The following is a 13,329-nucleotide window of genomic DNA, read 5'->3' on the forward strand; positions in this document are numbered from 1 at the left end:
CACAGCCAGGCCCACAGGAACATTGGGGTCCACGACCACCAGGAACCACCAGGGAGAATCCCAGGACAGGAGAATGCCTGGGTAAAGGGGAGGGGAAATATATTAATGATTTCAGGGAAATGATTATCATATGTATTTTTAGTCCAGGACAATCAATTAATATGTATGCAAAATACAGAATATAAACAGAAACTTTCCTGTACTCAGCATGCACAGCTTTGGGAGGAGCTCTCCCCCATGCATCCTGCTGAATAAAGAATGCTGCTTCTTAATGCTACATTGGGGTTAAGGAATTTTCTGTTTTACTAAATTTTTCGTAGCACTCCCACTGCCAAGGAAAGCTCTGTCTGCTGCTGTTCACAAACAGAGAAGGGCTGGTGGCAGATGTGGGGGTCAGAGTCTGCCTGGGGCACAGTGACCATGAAATAATGAAGTGTTCAATGTTCTGTGAAAGAGGGAGGGGCAGTAACAAAACTTCTGCACTGGAAATAGGAAGGGCAGACTTTGGCCTGTTTAGGCTGCAGATTTGGGGAATACATAATCAGGTACTGATTGCTTTAAGGGAAACAGCCCTTAACAACAAAGGGATCCAGGAAGGATGGACACATTTCAAGAAAGTAATCATAAGGGGGAAGAAGCAGCCTGTCCCAGTGCGGCAGAAGATGAGCTAGTGAGGAAAATGACTGGCCTGGCTGCCCATGGAGCTTTTCTGGAGACTCAGGGGTGGAAAAAGGACCAGCAACTCAGGAAGTCTTTAAGGATGTTGCTGGGTCATACAGAAAGAAAAGCTGAGAGTTGAAAACTCTATTAAAACTTAACCTGGAGGGTTCTGCAAAAAGAATAAAAATGTTTTTATAAAAAAATAATAGTAAAAAGGAGGAGTAGGAGAACCTCTACTCTTTATTGGTTGCAGAGGAGAATATACTAACACAAGATAAGGAAAAGGATGAGCTACTTTACCCCTAGTATTTTTCAATTTTCGATATTAGGGGAGGATATCCTCAGGACAAGTGTTCTCCTGAGCTGGTAGATGGGCACAGGGACCAGAACAGCCCCTGGAATCCAGGAGGAAGCAGTGGGTGACCTGCTGAGCCACACAGATGCTCACAGGTGAATGGGAGCAGACAGGATCCATCCTAGGGCAATGAGGGAGCTGTGGATGAGCTCCCCAGGCTGCGCTCCATCATTTACCATCAGTGCTGGCTCAGCAGGGAGATCCCAGAGGACTGGAGGTGCCAGTGTGAGCCCATCCCCAAGAAGGGCTGGAAGGAGGATCTGGGGACCTCCAGGCCTGTCAGCCTGACCTGGGTGCCCAGCAAGGTTATGGAACAGATCACCCTGAGTGCCATCACAGGGCACCCACAGGATGGCACTCACAGGGCACTCCCAGCTGATGGGAACAAACTTTCTGGCTGACTGCAGAGGCCAGGACAAAGCTGAGGGTTTCCTTGGTGTCCCCAAGCCCTTGCTGGCCCCAGGGCTGATGGCATTTGTGCTCCCTCAGGTTCATGTCCCCACACCAACAGCATGGGGGTGCTCCCCCTGCTCTGTGCAATGCAAACAGGGGCTGCTGAGCCAGTGCTGCCGTGTCTGTGCCTGCAAGGATGGGGCACCTGTGTGAGCTGGGGGAGAGGCCAGGGCTGCAGAGGGGGGATGTTGTTGGCAGCTCCATGAGGATTCTCTGGGACGCTGCCCTGGGCTGTGCAGCGCACTGGGGATGGATCAGCCCCTGCTCTGCTGCTCCTTCCCGTCTGCCCCAGGGCCCTTGCACAGCACCAGCTGTTGCTGTCCTCAGCTGCCACGGCAACCCTCAGGACAAAGCGGTGCCAGGGCTGTTCAAGGTACAATTGCAGTGACACTCGTTGGTGCCACCAGGTGACATGGCAGCGGCCACGGGGACCCGTTCCTTGGTTTGGTGCCATGGCAACCAATGCCCGGCCCCGTTGTGGTGGTTGGTGGCCATGGAAAGCTGCCCTGGGCCCTTGCTCAGGGCTGGTGTCAGTGCCCAGAGCCAGAGGGGATCCCTTGCTGGGGGCTGTGCCATGGCCACCTGCCCTGTGCCGCGCTGGCCGCTCAGGCACCAGGAACCAGCAGCCACCGGCACTGCCAGGGCCAAAGGCCAGGTCAGCCAGACAGAAAGAGGCGGGGCTGGGCACTGTTTCCATGGCAACCGGCACTGGGGGGACACCTGGGTCACCTGGCCTGGCAGTTGCCATGGAAACCCCCGGCAGGGACTGAGGGCACAGCCCCTGGCACTGAGACACTGCTGGGCCGGGTGCTGGGCACAGGGCTGGGCACGCAGAGATGGTTTTGTTCTTGCTGAGCTGCAGCACAGCCAAGGCCTGTCCTGCCCCTCGTCAGCCACGCTGGGGAGGGGCTGGGGCTGCGGGGGAGCTGGGCAGGGGGCACAGCCAGGACAGGGGACCCCAACTGAGCCCGGGCATAGCCCAGACCAGAGCACATCATGCTCAGGGCATGAAGGGGGGAACAGGGAGGAAGGAGGGAATTTTGGAGGGAGGGCTTTTGCCTTTTTAGGTAACACTTAGGCAAGAGGGGGCCCTGTGTCCCCAGTGGGCAGGGTCACTACCAAAGACACAGACACCAACTGAAGGAATTGTGTCATTTATATCATGCACAGTTGCAAAGAGTTACAAAAGGATAAGCTCAGCAATCCATCATAACTCATCATTACATTTTGATGGCCAATCCCTTGGTGAAACACTGGAGGTGTTTGTGACAGACAAAGATTCTGGCTGACTTTCAAGATACACCTTACAGACATCAGGAGTACTTTAGTGACACTGTTCTTCATTCTTTTTTCTCAATCTCATTTGAATTAGGAACAAGAATTCTGCTGTCCACGGAGCAGGCACCTTTTTAATTCCAGAATAATGCCCCCAGGCCCTTTGCTGTTCAGCTTTACCATGCTGTCTGTGGCTAACAAGGCTTGGGGGGCCCTTTCCCCTCTGGCTGGAAGGGGCCGGGTCCCAGTCCCTGAGGGGCACCCAGGCTCCTGGATGGAATTCCTGTGCAAGTCCCTCAGTGTCACAGCAGCCTTCACACGGAGCCCCGTGGATCAGAGCATTTTCCACAGGGGCCCTTGGGGCAAACAGGGAGATTTGGTCTGGCAGGATGTGTAAAACAATCTCCCGTCAGATCTACTTGTTCTCACACAGAATCCCTGGCTGCAGGGACACATTCCCATTGTTCCTGCCCAGGTTTCAGGACTCAGAGTTGTCTTTCCTAGGAGCTGCTCCTTCAGCTGCCTCGGAAGGGCCATTTGGCCTCAGGACCCACACTCTGGCTCCATTATTAGGACTGCTGCATCCAAACCCTTTATCTCCACAAACGGTGGTGACTAGGAGGTGCATCTCCTTTTTGCAAAATCGTTCTTAAAATTGCAAGATCAGTAATTGTGCTACCCTGTCATGGGGTTGAATAATCCAATCCTGGTCACTATAGTTTAACAGAATTACTGTAATTTCTCCTTGATATTCTGCATCGATTCCTCCTGCCATGACAGGAACACTTTGCAAGGCCAAGCTCCAAGGGAGCAGTTACCAAAGCCAAGTGTCCTGGAGGAATCTGAATTCCTGTTTTGGTATTGATAGCTCTCATTTGCTTTGAATTTCTCCACATTAATTTCAATGCATGAAGGCCCAGCCCTGCAGCCTCTGGGCTGGCCCTGCCAGGGGCCATCACAGCCAGAACAATTTCCCAGGCAGCCCAAGTCTCACTGCCCATGGCTGGATTTGCAAACTGGGGGCAGCCGTGCACAGCCAGGGGGTTTCATTTCCCCAGTGGGCCATTGAGAAGGGCATGGAGCACATCTGGGAGATGGGTTCTCCATGGGCAAAGGTTCCATCTCCTCATTTTTTACACTGCTCTTTAAACAACCTGTTCAACCAGTCCTGTAGCTTGTGCATAGTCTGGTACATGAAAAACCCTGCAGGCAAAATCACTGTATTTTTCATAGGAACAAACAAAGCACTCTGCATCACAGAATCAGCAAACCCTGTAAAAATAGCCAATTTCCTCCCTTCCACCTTTTTCATTGTATACAATCTCACAAAGTTGGCCACTGACATGAGGGTCCTGGCCAATCCTGTTCTGTAGAGTATTTAGTGTTACATCCCTCAGCACCCAAAGCTACCAAATTAGTATTGTCAGCACTACTTCACATTATGATAATTTTACATGTAGACAGTGATAGAGAAATATAGATATAGATTGATATGGACATATATAAAAGATAAATATATATATTAAGGTGTTATTATCCTATAAATATATATATATAGTTATTTATTATATTAATATTTCACTTGCACAAATGCATCTGAGCTCCAGATTAGAACCTTCTTCTGTTGCTCCATGTGGGAGCATTCCAACAATAATTGTTCCTTCTGAAGGTGCTGTTTCCAATGGACTCTTAACAAATTCATCTTTGTCTGCCCAAACCCACAAGGTCTTTTCCTTTTCCATTTGCAATTTTCGGATGCATTTGAAGCCATTCAGGGGTGCAGCTTCTTTTACCTGACTGCCCCACTGCTCACACAGGGATCCAACCTCAGCCCACTCCAGAGCCAGGGAACTCCAGGGAAGGGCTTCCCAGCTGGGAATTTCTGATGGGACTGATTCCTCACATTGACACTGAACAAGTGACATTTTGTTGGGATCTGGCCAGACTGTGACAGTTTTGTTTTACCAGTGGGTAGGGTCAGCACCAAAGACACAGAGTCCAACTGAAGGAATCAGTGTCATTCACTGCAGCTCAGAGCAGCAAAGAATCACAAAAGGAGCAGCTCAGCAATGCACCCAACCATCCCCACCAAAGATTGCCTGCAGTGATTAAGAAAGATCCAGCAGCATTTACCCTCAGCCTTTACCATCCCCCAGACCCACACAGCAGCTGGGGAAGCTGTCACAGCCAAGGGCTGCAGAGCCACTCCTGGGCACTGGGAATTCCTGCAGGTGCCTCCAGCCCCAGGTGAGGCTCCAACCCCACTGGAAGAGGGCCCAGCTCTGACAGTGCTGAATGAACAAACTGACAGCACTGCTAGGGTGGCAACATCTGCTTTCATCCTCCTCTTGGGTCCCTCTCAAAGCCTGTCCAGGGCTCAAGGAGGAACCAAGGGAGGTGACTTTGACCATACAGCCTCAAATAAGGTCAGATGTCAGATTTCATGGCCTTGTCTGGCTTCTAAATACACAAAGGTCAATACATGTTTCACTAATGAGTGGCTACATCTATCACAGTGCTAATCACCATGCATATTTCATCAGGGAGCAGATACAAAGATAACGTTTGCTTGGAAGGTTCATCCAGAGGCCACCTTTGGCTCAGGGCCTGCTGTCCAGGCCTCACTCAGGGCTGGTGTCCAGGCCTTGGCACTTCAGGGACGTGGTTTAGTGCTGGGCTTGGCACTGCTGGGTGAGCGGCTGCACTGGGTGAGCTCAGAGGGTTTTTCCAAGAGAAAGGATTCTGTGATTCCATGATTATATCCACTGCATTCAGCTGGGGCTATTTTAGCAGCATTCCTTTGCTCCAAAAGCTCCCTCTTGCCCAGCTCCTGTGGCCTGAGGCTTCTGCTCCTTCAGCTCCTGGTGCTGAGCTGCTCATGCTGAACGAGACGACTCAGAGAGAACACAGTCCATGCAATTCCTTCTGGGACACGGAGAGGGGAGGCTGTGCAAACAGGAGCATTGTTTGCTGTGGCCTCCTCTCTGCCCTTCACGCCTTTCAGCGCTTTGAACCAGCCAAGAGCTTTCTCCAAGAGTGCAATGGAGCAGCTGCTCCTGCTCCCAGGCCTGGCTCTCTCCAGTCTCTGCCCTTGCCTGGTTCTGTCCCTCTTGCTGTGCCCTCTGTTCCCCAGGGCTCGCTGGCTGCTGCCCAGGACTGTGGCACTGGCACAGATCCAGTGCTCCAGAGCCTCCTTTCTGTGCCCTTGCAGCTGCCTGGGCACAGCAGCCTTTTCCATCTGGAAGCTCCCCATGCACAGGGAGTGCCCAGCTCTGTTCCTTGCACAGCCTCCAGGAGCCCAGGGCTGCCATCTCCAGTCCCTGCTGGCACTGGGGGCTCCCAGGTGCCTCAGGCTGCTGTGACACCGCTGCACACAGGAGGCAAGAGGGGCAGGGGCTGTGCTCAAAGTCAGCTCCATCTGCTGCTGCTGCTGCTGTGGGGTCATTTGTGCAGCCCTGTCTGCCCAGAGTCAGGGATCAGATCCTGCCAGTCTCTTCCAGCCCTGGCTGCTCAGAGTTTTGACCTTGGAGCCTCAGGTGGCCAAAGGCAGCTGCTGCTGGTGCCTCTGTGTGCCCGTGTTCAGCAGTGCTGCTCCATCAGTCTGTGCCCAGCAACGGGGAAAAGCCTCAGCCCTGCAGGGCCAGGAGCTGCCGGGCTCTGCCTGAGCAGCTCAGCCAGCAGGAAGGGAGCTGCTCCATACAGGAACCAGGAGCAAAGAACATTCCTTTTGTAGGACATGTTTTCTATTGAAAGGAAAAGAAAGGAAAAAGTAAACAAAAACTATATAAAATGTGAAAGATAAAAAAAACCCCAAGTGTGCAGTGAAAAATCATCTCTAACTTTGAATTAAGAGGCAACTGATCTTTTGAAAGATAACTCAGTTATTTGCTTTGTAAATGTGCTGATGGCATGGATCCATCTTACTGACCTCAGCAGTCTTTTTAAAAAGTTTTTGGGGATTGTTTCCAATATTGTTATTTTAAATTGTGGTCGAGGCAAGAGGAAATTGCTTTGTGCCCTTCCAGCTCCAAGCAGGACTGGGAATGGAAACTCTGTCAAACCCCAAATCCTTTACAAGACGACCTTCCTTCTCAGCCTGGGAATGAGCGGAACATTCCCATCGAAACTTTCAGGGATTTCTTAGTCACAAAGTCCCACTGACAGCTTTTTGCTCTGGTGTGGAAGTGCAGAAGGGCAATTCTCCATCCACCAGCTCCAGACTGCACTGCCTCAGGAACACGGCCCACTCGCCAGCTTTGGCCCACTCGTGGCACTGCTAGAGGAGGAAGAAAGTGCAATTGCACAATTCCAGCCAGTCAAGAAGGATGAATGGGACACACAAAACACCCTGTACAGATCCAGGCGCTCAGCTGGGACTCTGGAGAGTTTGGGTCCTTGCCAGTTGGATGTGTGTCCCCAGCTGCAATCTCAGGGCCTGCAGCAGAGTCTCACTCACCTGCTACAGCAGAAAGCTCAGGCACTGTGCTGACAATGGGCTCGTCTGATGCAGAGCTGTCAGAGCAATGTGAGGGCAGAGTCAGCCCAGCTGGGCCCAGGGCTGAGCCCAGCAGAGCCCTGGCAGAGCCCAGAGCAGCCTCAGCACCCGCAGAGCCCGGCTGCAAGGAGAGAAAGCAGAAACCGCCCGTCAGTTGAGGGCTCCTGTGCCCTTGTGCCAAGGCCTGCGGTGCCCAGGCCATGCTGGCTGTGCCCAGAGCTGTGCCCAGAGCTGCCCATCCCTGCTGCCTTTGGCAGCAGAGCAGGAGGGCAGGACATGTGCCCAGCCTGCAGCCAGCCATGGCACATCCAGCCCTCGGCAGCTGCCCAGAGTCAAAAAGCAGCTGGGCAGCTGACAGAAGAATTCATTGCGTCTGCCCCAGCTAAGGGGGAACCTTTGGTGCCCAGCTGTGCCATGCCCAGATCTGGGAGCAACCCCCTGCCTGTGGACTCACCTGCAAATTGGACCTGGAGCCTGGCTTTGAAGAAGGTGCCAGAATCCAAGTCCGTCATCTTCAGCTGGCCAGGCCAAGGAAGAGATTATCATCCTTGAGGTTGTCCTTGGTGTCTCCAGCAGCAGCCCCACGTGGAACAGCTTCTCCAGGGGCTCCTTCTCCTTCCCTGGGGTCAGACCAGGCTTTCAGGGCTCTGCCTAGGGCCCCAGCCATCCATGAACCATACAAACAAAACCAGGGGGATGGTGGCCACCAGTGCTTGTCACACCGGGTCTCCAGCTCAGCTCCAGCCCAAGCGCTGCATGTTCCCTTCTGCTGACCCCTGCTCGGAGCTACAGGCAGGACAAAACCAGCCTGGTTTGCTTTGCCACTGATTGCCAAGAGATGCGTGGAGCTGGTACCTGCCAGGCCCCTGGATCCAACTGTGCACGTGGATTTCTTCAGTCTTCTAGGGCAGGGAAACACCCTTCACCCAAGGATGACAGAAAAGCTCTTCTAAGGATGGCCTGTCCGAGGGTTGCATGGACAAACACCTCTTAATAACATCTTGGCACTCTGGGGAGAGAAACCAGAAATCACCAGTCAGTTGGAGAAGTTGCCCCCCTGTTCCCATGCCCAGGTCATGCTGGGTGTGACCAGAGCTGGGCCTAAACTCCCCCATGGATGCTCTGTTTGGAGGACAGCAGGAGAGCAGGACATGTGCCTGCTCAGCAGCTGCCAGAGTGGTTTGCCCATGAGCCCGCTGCTGTCTCCCAGCACTGGCATTACCCTCGTGCCCAGAGATGAGGATCCACCTTGAGAGAGCCATCGTGGGAACAAGATTCGCCCCCGGATGATCTCCTGGCCCCTCCTGAATGGGTGCTTCCCCATGACCAGGTGGCACAGCAGGAGGCCAAGGGACCAGATCGTGGCTGCCTCGCCGTGGTAGCGTTGGTGCTGGATCCACTCTGGTGGGCTGTAGGACAGGGTTCCTGTGGAACACAGACACAGCTCAGCAGGGGGATGCTGCTGCTCCCAGAGCCCGTCCCCAGCATCCCTGGGCATGTGGGGGCTGCCCCAGAGGCACACAGGGTGAGCGCTCCCCTCTCGCCAGCACTTGGGACTTGTGCACAAACTCGCGGCTGGAAAAGAAGCCACTGGTGCTGGAAGAGGGCAGCAGAAACCCTAGGAAGGCCCAACCATGACACACAAAGGAAAAACCCACCCCGTAGTGGAGAAAATCCACTCTCCTCCCCACCTGCATGGCCCCCAAAAATGTTAATAAGCCAAGGTGAACAAGGAGAGCGGAGCAGTCCAGCCCTTCCTCGCCTGCACACCAAACCATCCGGGGCACGCGGTCAGACCCCCCTCTCTGCTGCCCCCATGGGGGTTTGTGTCAGGCTGGCTGCCCCAGCTCCAGCCCCAGCCCAGGGCACAGAGGGTGCTGAAGGCTGTCAGCAGGGCTGGGAGCTGGCCGCCCTCACACCTCACCCAAATCAACTCGGCTCTAGCATCAATCCCATCCTGGTTGCAATAGGGGGAAGCCCCAGTGCTGCACCCAGGCTGGGCCACGAGATGCCCAGGAGCACCCCCTGCGAGGGCTCACCTGCAAATTGGGTGTAGGCTGTGTCTTGGAGGAAGGCGCCACAGCCAAAGTCGATCAGTTTCAGCTGCCCGCTGGCCAGGTCGAGCAGGACATTCTCGGGCTTAATGTCCCGGTGCAGGACCCCGCAGCTGGTGCAGTGCCGCACGGCCTCCAGCACCTGGCGGAACAGCCCCCGCGCCTCCTCCTCCGGCAGGAACCCCCGCTCCGCCAGGAAACCCGAGAGCTCCTGGCACCGCTCCGGACGCTCCAGCACCAGCAGGAAGCTGTCGGGGAGCTCAAGCCACTCCAGGAGCTGAATGACACCGCCACAGCCACAGGACACCTTGGCCAGCAGCACGATCTCCAGGGGTGCGCTGGTGCCGTCGGGCTGCGGGAGGAGCACGACGCCGTCAGTGGGGCCGAGGCCGTGCCGGGGCTCTGGGAGCCCTCAGCCAGCCCGGGATGCTCTGCATGCCCCGCTCAACCCACGCCCGCTCTCCCCGCAGGGCTCACGGCGGCTCCCACCCTGCCGAGCCCCGGCTCCTCGCCGCCCGGCACGGCCCGGCTGCTGCCGCTGGCTCCGCTCACTCACCAGCTCGCCCCAGTGCCGGATGCGATCCCTCGGCACGCGTTTGATGGCCACCTGCGAGCGAGGGAGAGCAGCGGGGTGAGCTCGCCGCCCGTCCCGCCGCACCCCGACCTTCTCCTCCTCCTCCCTCCTCCTCCGCCCCCTCCTCCTGCGCCCGCCGCCGGCCCCGCCGCTCACCGGGGCGCCGTCCGAGAGCCGCGTGGCTACGAAGACGCTGCCGAAGCCGCCGCGTCCCAGGAGCGATCCCAGCCGGTACCGCTCCTGCAGGGCCTCCTGCGCCGTCCCTGCGGGCGGGACGCGGCTGTCAGCGCTCGGCCCGGGGCCAGCAACGGCCCCCGAGTGCCCCTCACCCGCCCCGGGCCCGGCATCCCCACCCGCCCCGGGCCCCGGCGGCTCAGGGCCGGAGGCCGCGCTTCCAAGCGCCGCAGCTCGAGCCGGTGAAGCCGCAGCGGAAGCGGCGGGAGCGGCTGCGCCGCGGGTGTGCTCCGCGGGGTCCGGGAGAAGCCGGGGCCGGGGCCGGGACTGGAGCCTGCGTCGGGTCCGGGGCCGGGCTCGGGCCAGGCTGAGCCGAAGGGCGGCGATGCCGCCCCCGCACCAGGCACTGATGCCCGCCCAGCAGCGCCACCGCCAGCACGGCCAGAGCCGGGCGGAGGCGAGACCGCGGCAGGACGGCCGGGGCCGGGCTCGGGACAGCCCCGCCCGGGGCCGGGGGCGGGCCGGGGGCATGGCCCGGCCCGGCAGGGGAGAGGGAGGCGGGGAGAGGAGAGGGACGCCGGCAAGGGACCCCGAGAGAAGGATGCCCGACAGCGGGAAAGGGAGAGAGAGAGAAAGAAAGGGACAAAGAGAAAGAGAAAGAAAAATAGGGGAAAGCGCGTTTTAAATTATCTGTTTTGCTGCTCTCGCCGCTGCTGCTGCCGCCGCCGCCGCTGCTGCCGCTGCTGCTGCCGCCGCTGCAACTGAAGCACCGGGGCCGTTCGTCCCCGTGTCCGTTCCCCGCTCGCCCCACGAGCCCCACGTTCGAGCCCCACGCGCCCCGGGGACAGCCCCTCCGTCTGCCCAAACACGGGAACTTTGCAGTGCTGAGCCCGGATGCAGAGCCCTGACTCCTGCACACTGGCACAGCGATCCCCTCGCTTGCTGCTGGGCATTGTCCTTGATGAGGGGCAAACACTGTCGGGCCACCTTCCCTTGGGGTAGGATTCCTACCTGACCCCAGCACTGCACTTACATCTCCAGTGTTGCTTTCCAGTAAAAACAGGGGAAGGAAAACTGTGTGTGGCTCATGGTATTTTAGAGCGTCTAAAAATCACTAAGTCATCGATCCTAGAGGTGAGGTGCATCTGGAATTACTGGGATGCAACATAGAAAAGGGGAGCATAGAAATAAATAGAGGAAAACACCTTGTATTGTTTCTTTTATTTCTCATCTGGAAAGCTGTTTCAGTTTTCCAGGAATCTTCTCCTGTCTGCTCTTCCCAAAAATCTCTCATGGAGAACAAGGTCAAGCTTCTGTCACAAGATTTGCCACCAGGAACTTATGCCACTGATGAAATTTTCATTGTGACTGTGCTGGCTTAGGGCAAATTTGGGGAGGAAACCTCCTAAAGGGGTCTGTCTAGAAAGCAAGTTCAAGCGGCCCCTCCCCCTACTAGTTCAGGAAAAGACTTCCCTGGAGAAAAGTGAAAAAAACCCCAGTTTTTTTAACGAGTAAAGTGTTCACAAGCATGAAAAATGAATTATATTAAATCAAACCTTGGACAGTGCTGAAGAGTTGGCAAATTCAGAAAATCCTTTTTGTGGGTTGTAGTTGGCTCACTCGGTCTCTTCTAAGTCCCTCTGGCGCTGGAATGCAGCGTCCCAGAGCTTGGTGGGCCACAGGTGTGAGCTGCTGCCGGTGTTCGTCTGGGTTTTCAGTCCAGAGCAGGTTTAAACAGTTCCAAGAAAAAGGAAAGCCACAGTCCAAGGAACTTCTCTTCCTAAGCTAGCTAAAACTAAATTGCTAGACCTGGGCTGTGAAGGCATCGGGAAATTTCCAAATCTGGGCACTGGCGGTCCCAGCAAACACCAGAGCTGGATGATGCTGGTGCCAGAACCTGCAGATTTCCAAACTCTGGCTTTCTGTGCCAGCAAATCCCCGTACTTGGGCTGTGCCGGCACCAGGAAGTTTTCACACCTGGGCGCTGGCACTGCCAGCCAACACCAGATCTGGGTGGTGTCATTGCCAATGACAGAAATCTGCCAGATTTGGGCTCTGCTGGCACTGAGAAATCTCCAAATCTGGGTTCTGGTGCAGGAAACACAAGATGTGGGGGTGGTGCCAGACCCAGTAGCAGGAAGCTGCCACAGGTTTTGGGTTTCTGTGCCAGCAAATTGCTGCACTTGGGCTGTGCCAGAATAGGGAAATTTCCAGATCTGGGCACTGGCAGTGCCAGCAAACAGCCCATTTCAGGCTCCCAGGCTCCAGGAAGGACTGGGTCTGGATGCCTTCCTCTTTTCTTTCCTTCTTTCCTTCCATCTTTCTTGGGATCCTGCTGCCAACAAACTCCAGATTGGGCGGTGCTGGCAAGGGGAAATTGCCAGGTTTTAGCTTTCTTTGCCTGCAAATTCTGGATATGGGTGGTGCCAGAAGAGGGAAATTGCCAGATGTGGGCACTGCCAGATCTTGGTGTGGAATGTGCCGGCACTGAGAAATTTCCAGATGCTTATTTTCTCTGCCAGCAAATTGCTGGAATTAGGCTGTGCAGGCATCTGAAACATTCCCGATCTGGGTACTGGCGGTGTCAGCAAATCCGAGATCGGGTTGCTGTAGGTACCAGGTCCTTGCTTGGTTTTGACTGTCTTTGCCAGCAAGTTGCTGCACTTGGGCTGTGCCAGAATAGGGAAATATCAAAATCTGGGAACTGGCAGTGCCAGCAAACACCACATTTCAGGAAGGACTGGATCTGGACCTGTTCCCTCCCTGCATCCCTCCCTCAACCAGGTGCCAGAGGGGCTGGAGAGCAGCCAGGCAGAAAGGGACCTGCAGGGAGTGATGGACAGCAGGCTGGACATGAGCCAGCAGTGTGCCCAGGTGGGCAAGCAGGGCAATGGCTCCTGGCCTGCATCAGGAATTGTGTGGCCAGCAGGAGCAGGGCAGGGATTGTTCCCCTGTGCTGGGCACTGCTTGGGCAGCACCTCAAGTGCTGTTTGTAGTCCTGGTGCCCCCAATTTAGGAAGGACATGGAGGGGCTGGAGTGTGTCCAGAGAAGGGCAACAAGGCTGGGGAGGGGTCTGGAGCACAGGAGCTGTGGGGAGTGGCTGAGAGAGCTGGGGTTGTTTATCCTGGAGAAGAGGAGGCTCAGGGGAGACAAGGTGGTGTCAGGGCACAGGTTGGACTTGATGATCTCCATGGCCTGTTCCACCCTTGCTGATTCTGGGATTCTCTGAAACCACCCTTGGAGCAGTTGCAGGATGAGCCCTGGGCCTCCCCTTGAGAAGCTCCAGCA

The 13,329-nt window shown here is 55.9% G+C and overlaps 1 protein-coding gene across 1 annotated transcript; it reads right to left on the reverse strand.

Moving 5' to 3' along the window:
- Positions 1-8,140: 8,140 nt before the first annotated feature.
- LOC131096382 (serine/threonine-protein kinase pim-1-like) lies at positions 8,141-10,993 on the reverse strand. The gene is given in 7 exon segments (XM_058044721.1): positions 8,141-8,247; positions 8,487-8,663; positions 9,278-9,644; positions 9,849-9,899; positions 10,023-10,184; positions 10,187-10,446; positions 10,861-10,993. Coding segments are annotated over 7 exon segments (1,257 nt in total).
- Between the last annotated feature and the right edge of the window lie 2,336 nt (positions 10,994-13,329).

This window comes from Melospiza georgiana, unplaced genomic scaffold (genome assembly GCF_028018845.1).
Source record: "Melospiza georgiana isolate bMelGeo1 unplaced genomic scaffold, bMelGeo1.pri scaffold_29, whole genome shotgun sequence".
Lineage (NCBI taxonomy): Eukaryota > Metazoa > Chordata > Aves > Passeriformes > Passerellidae > Melospiza > Melospiza georgiana.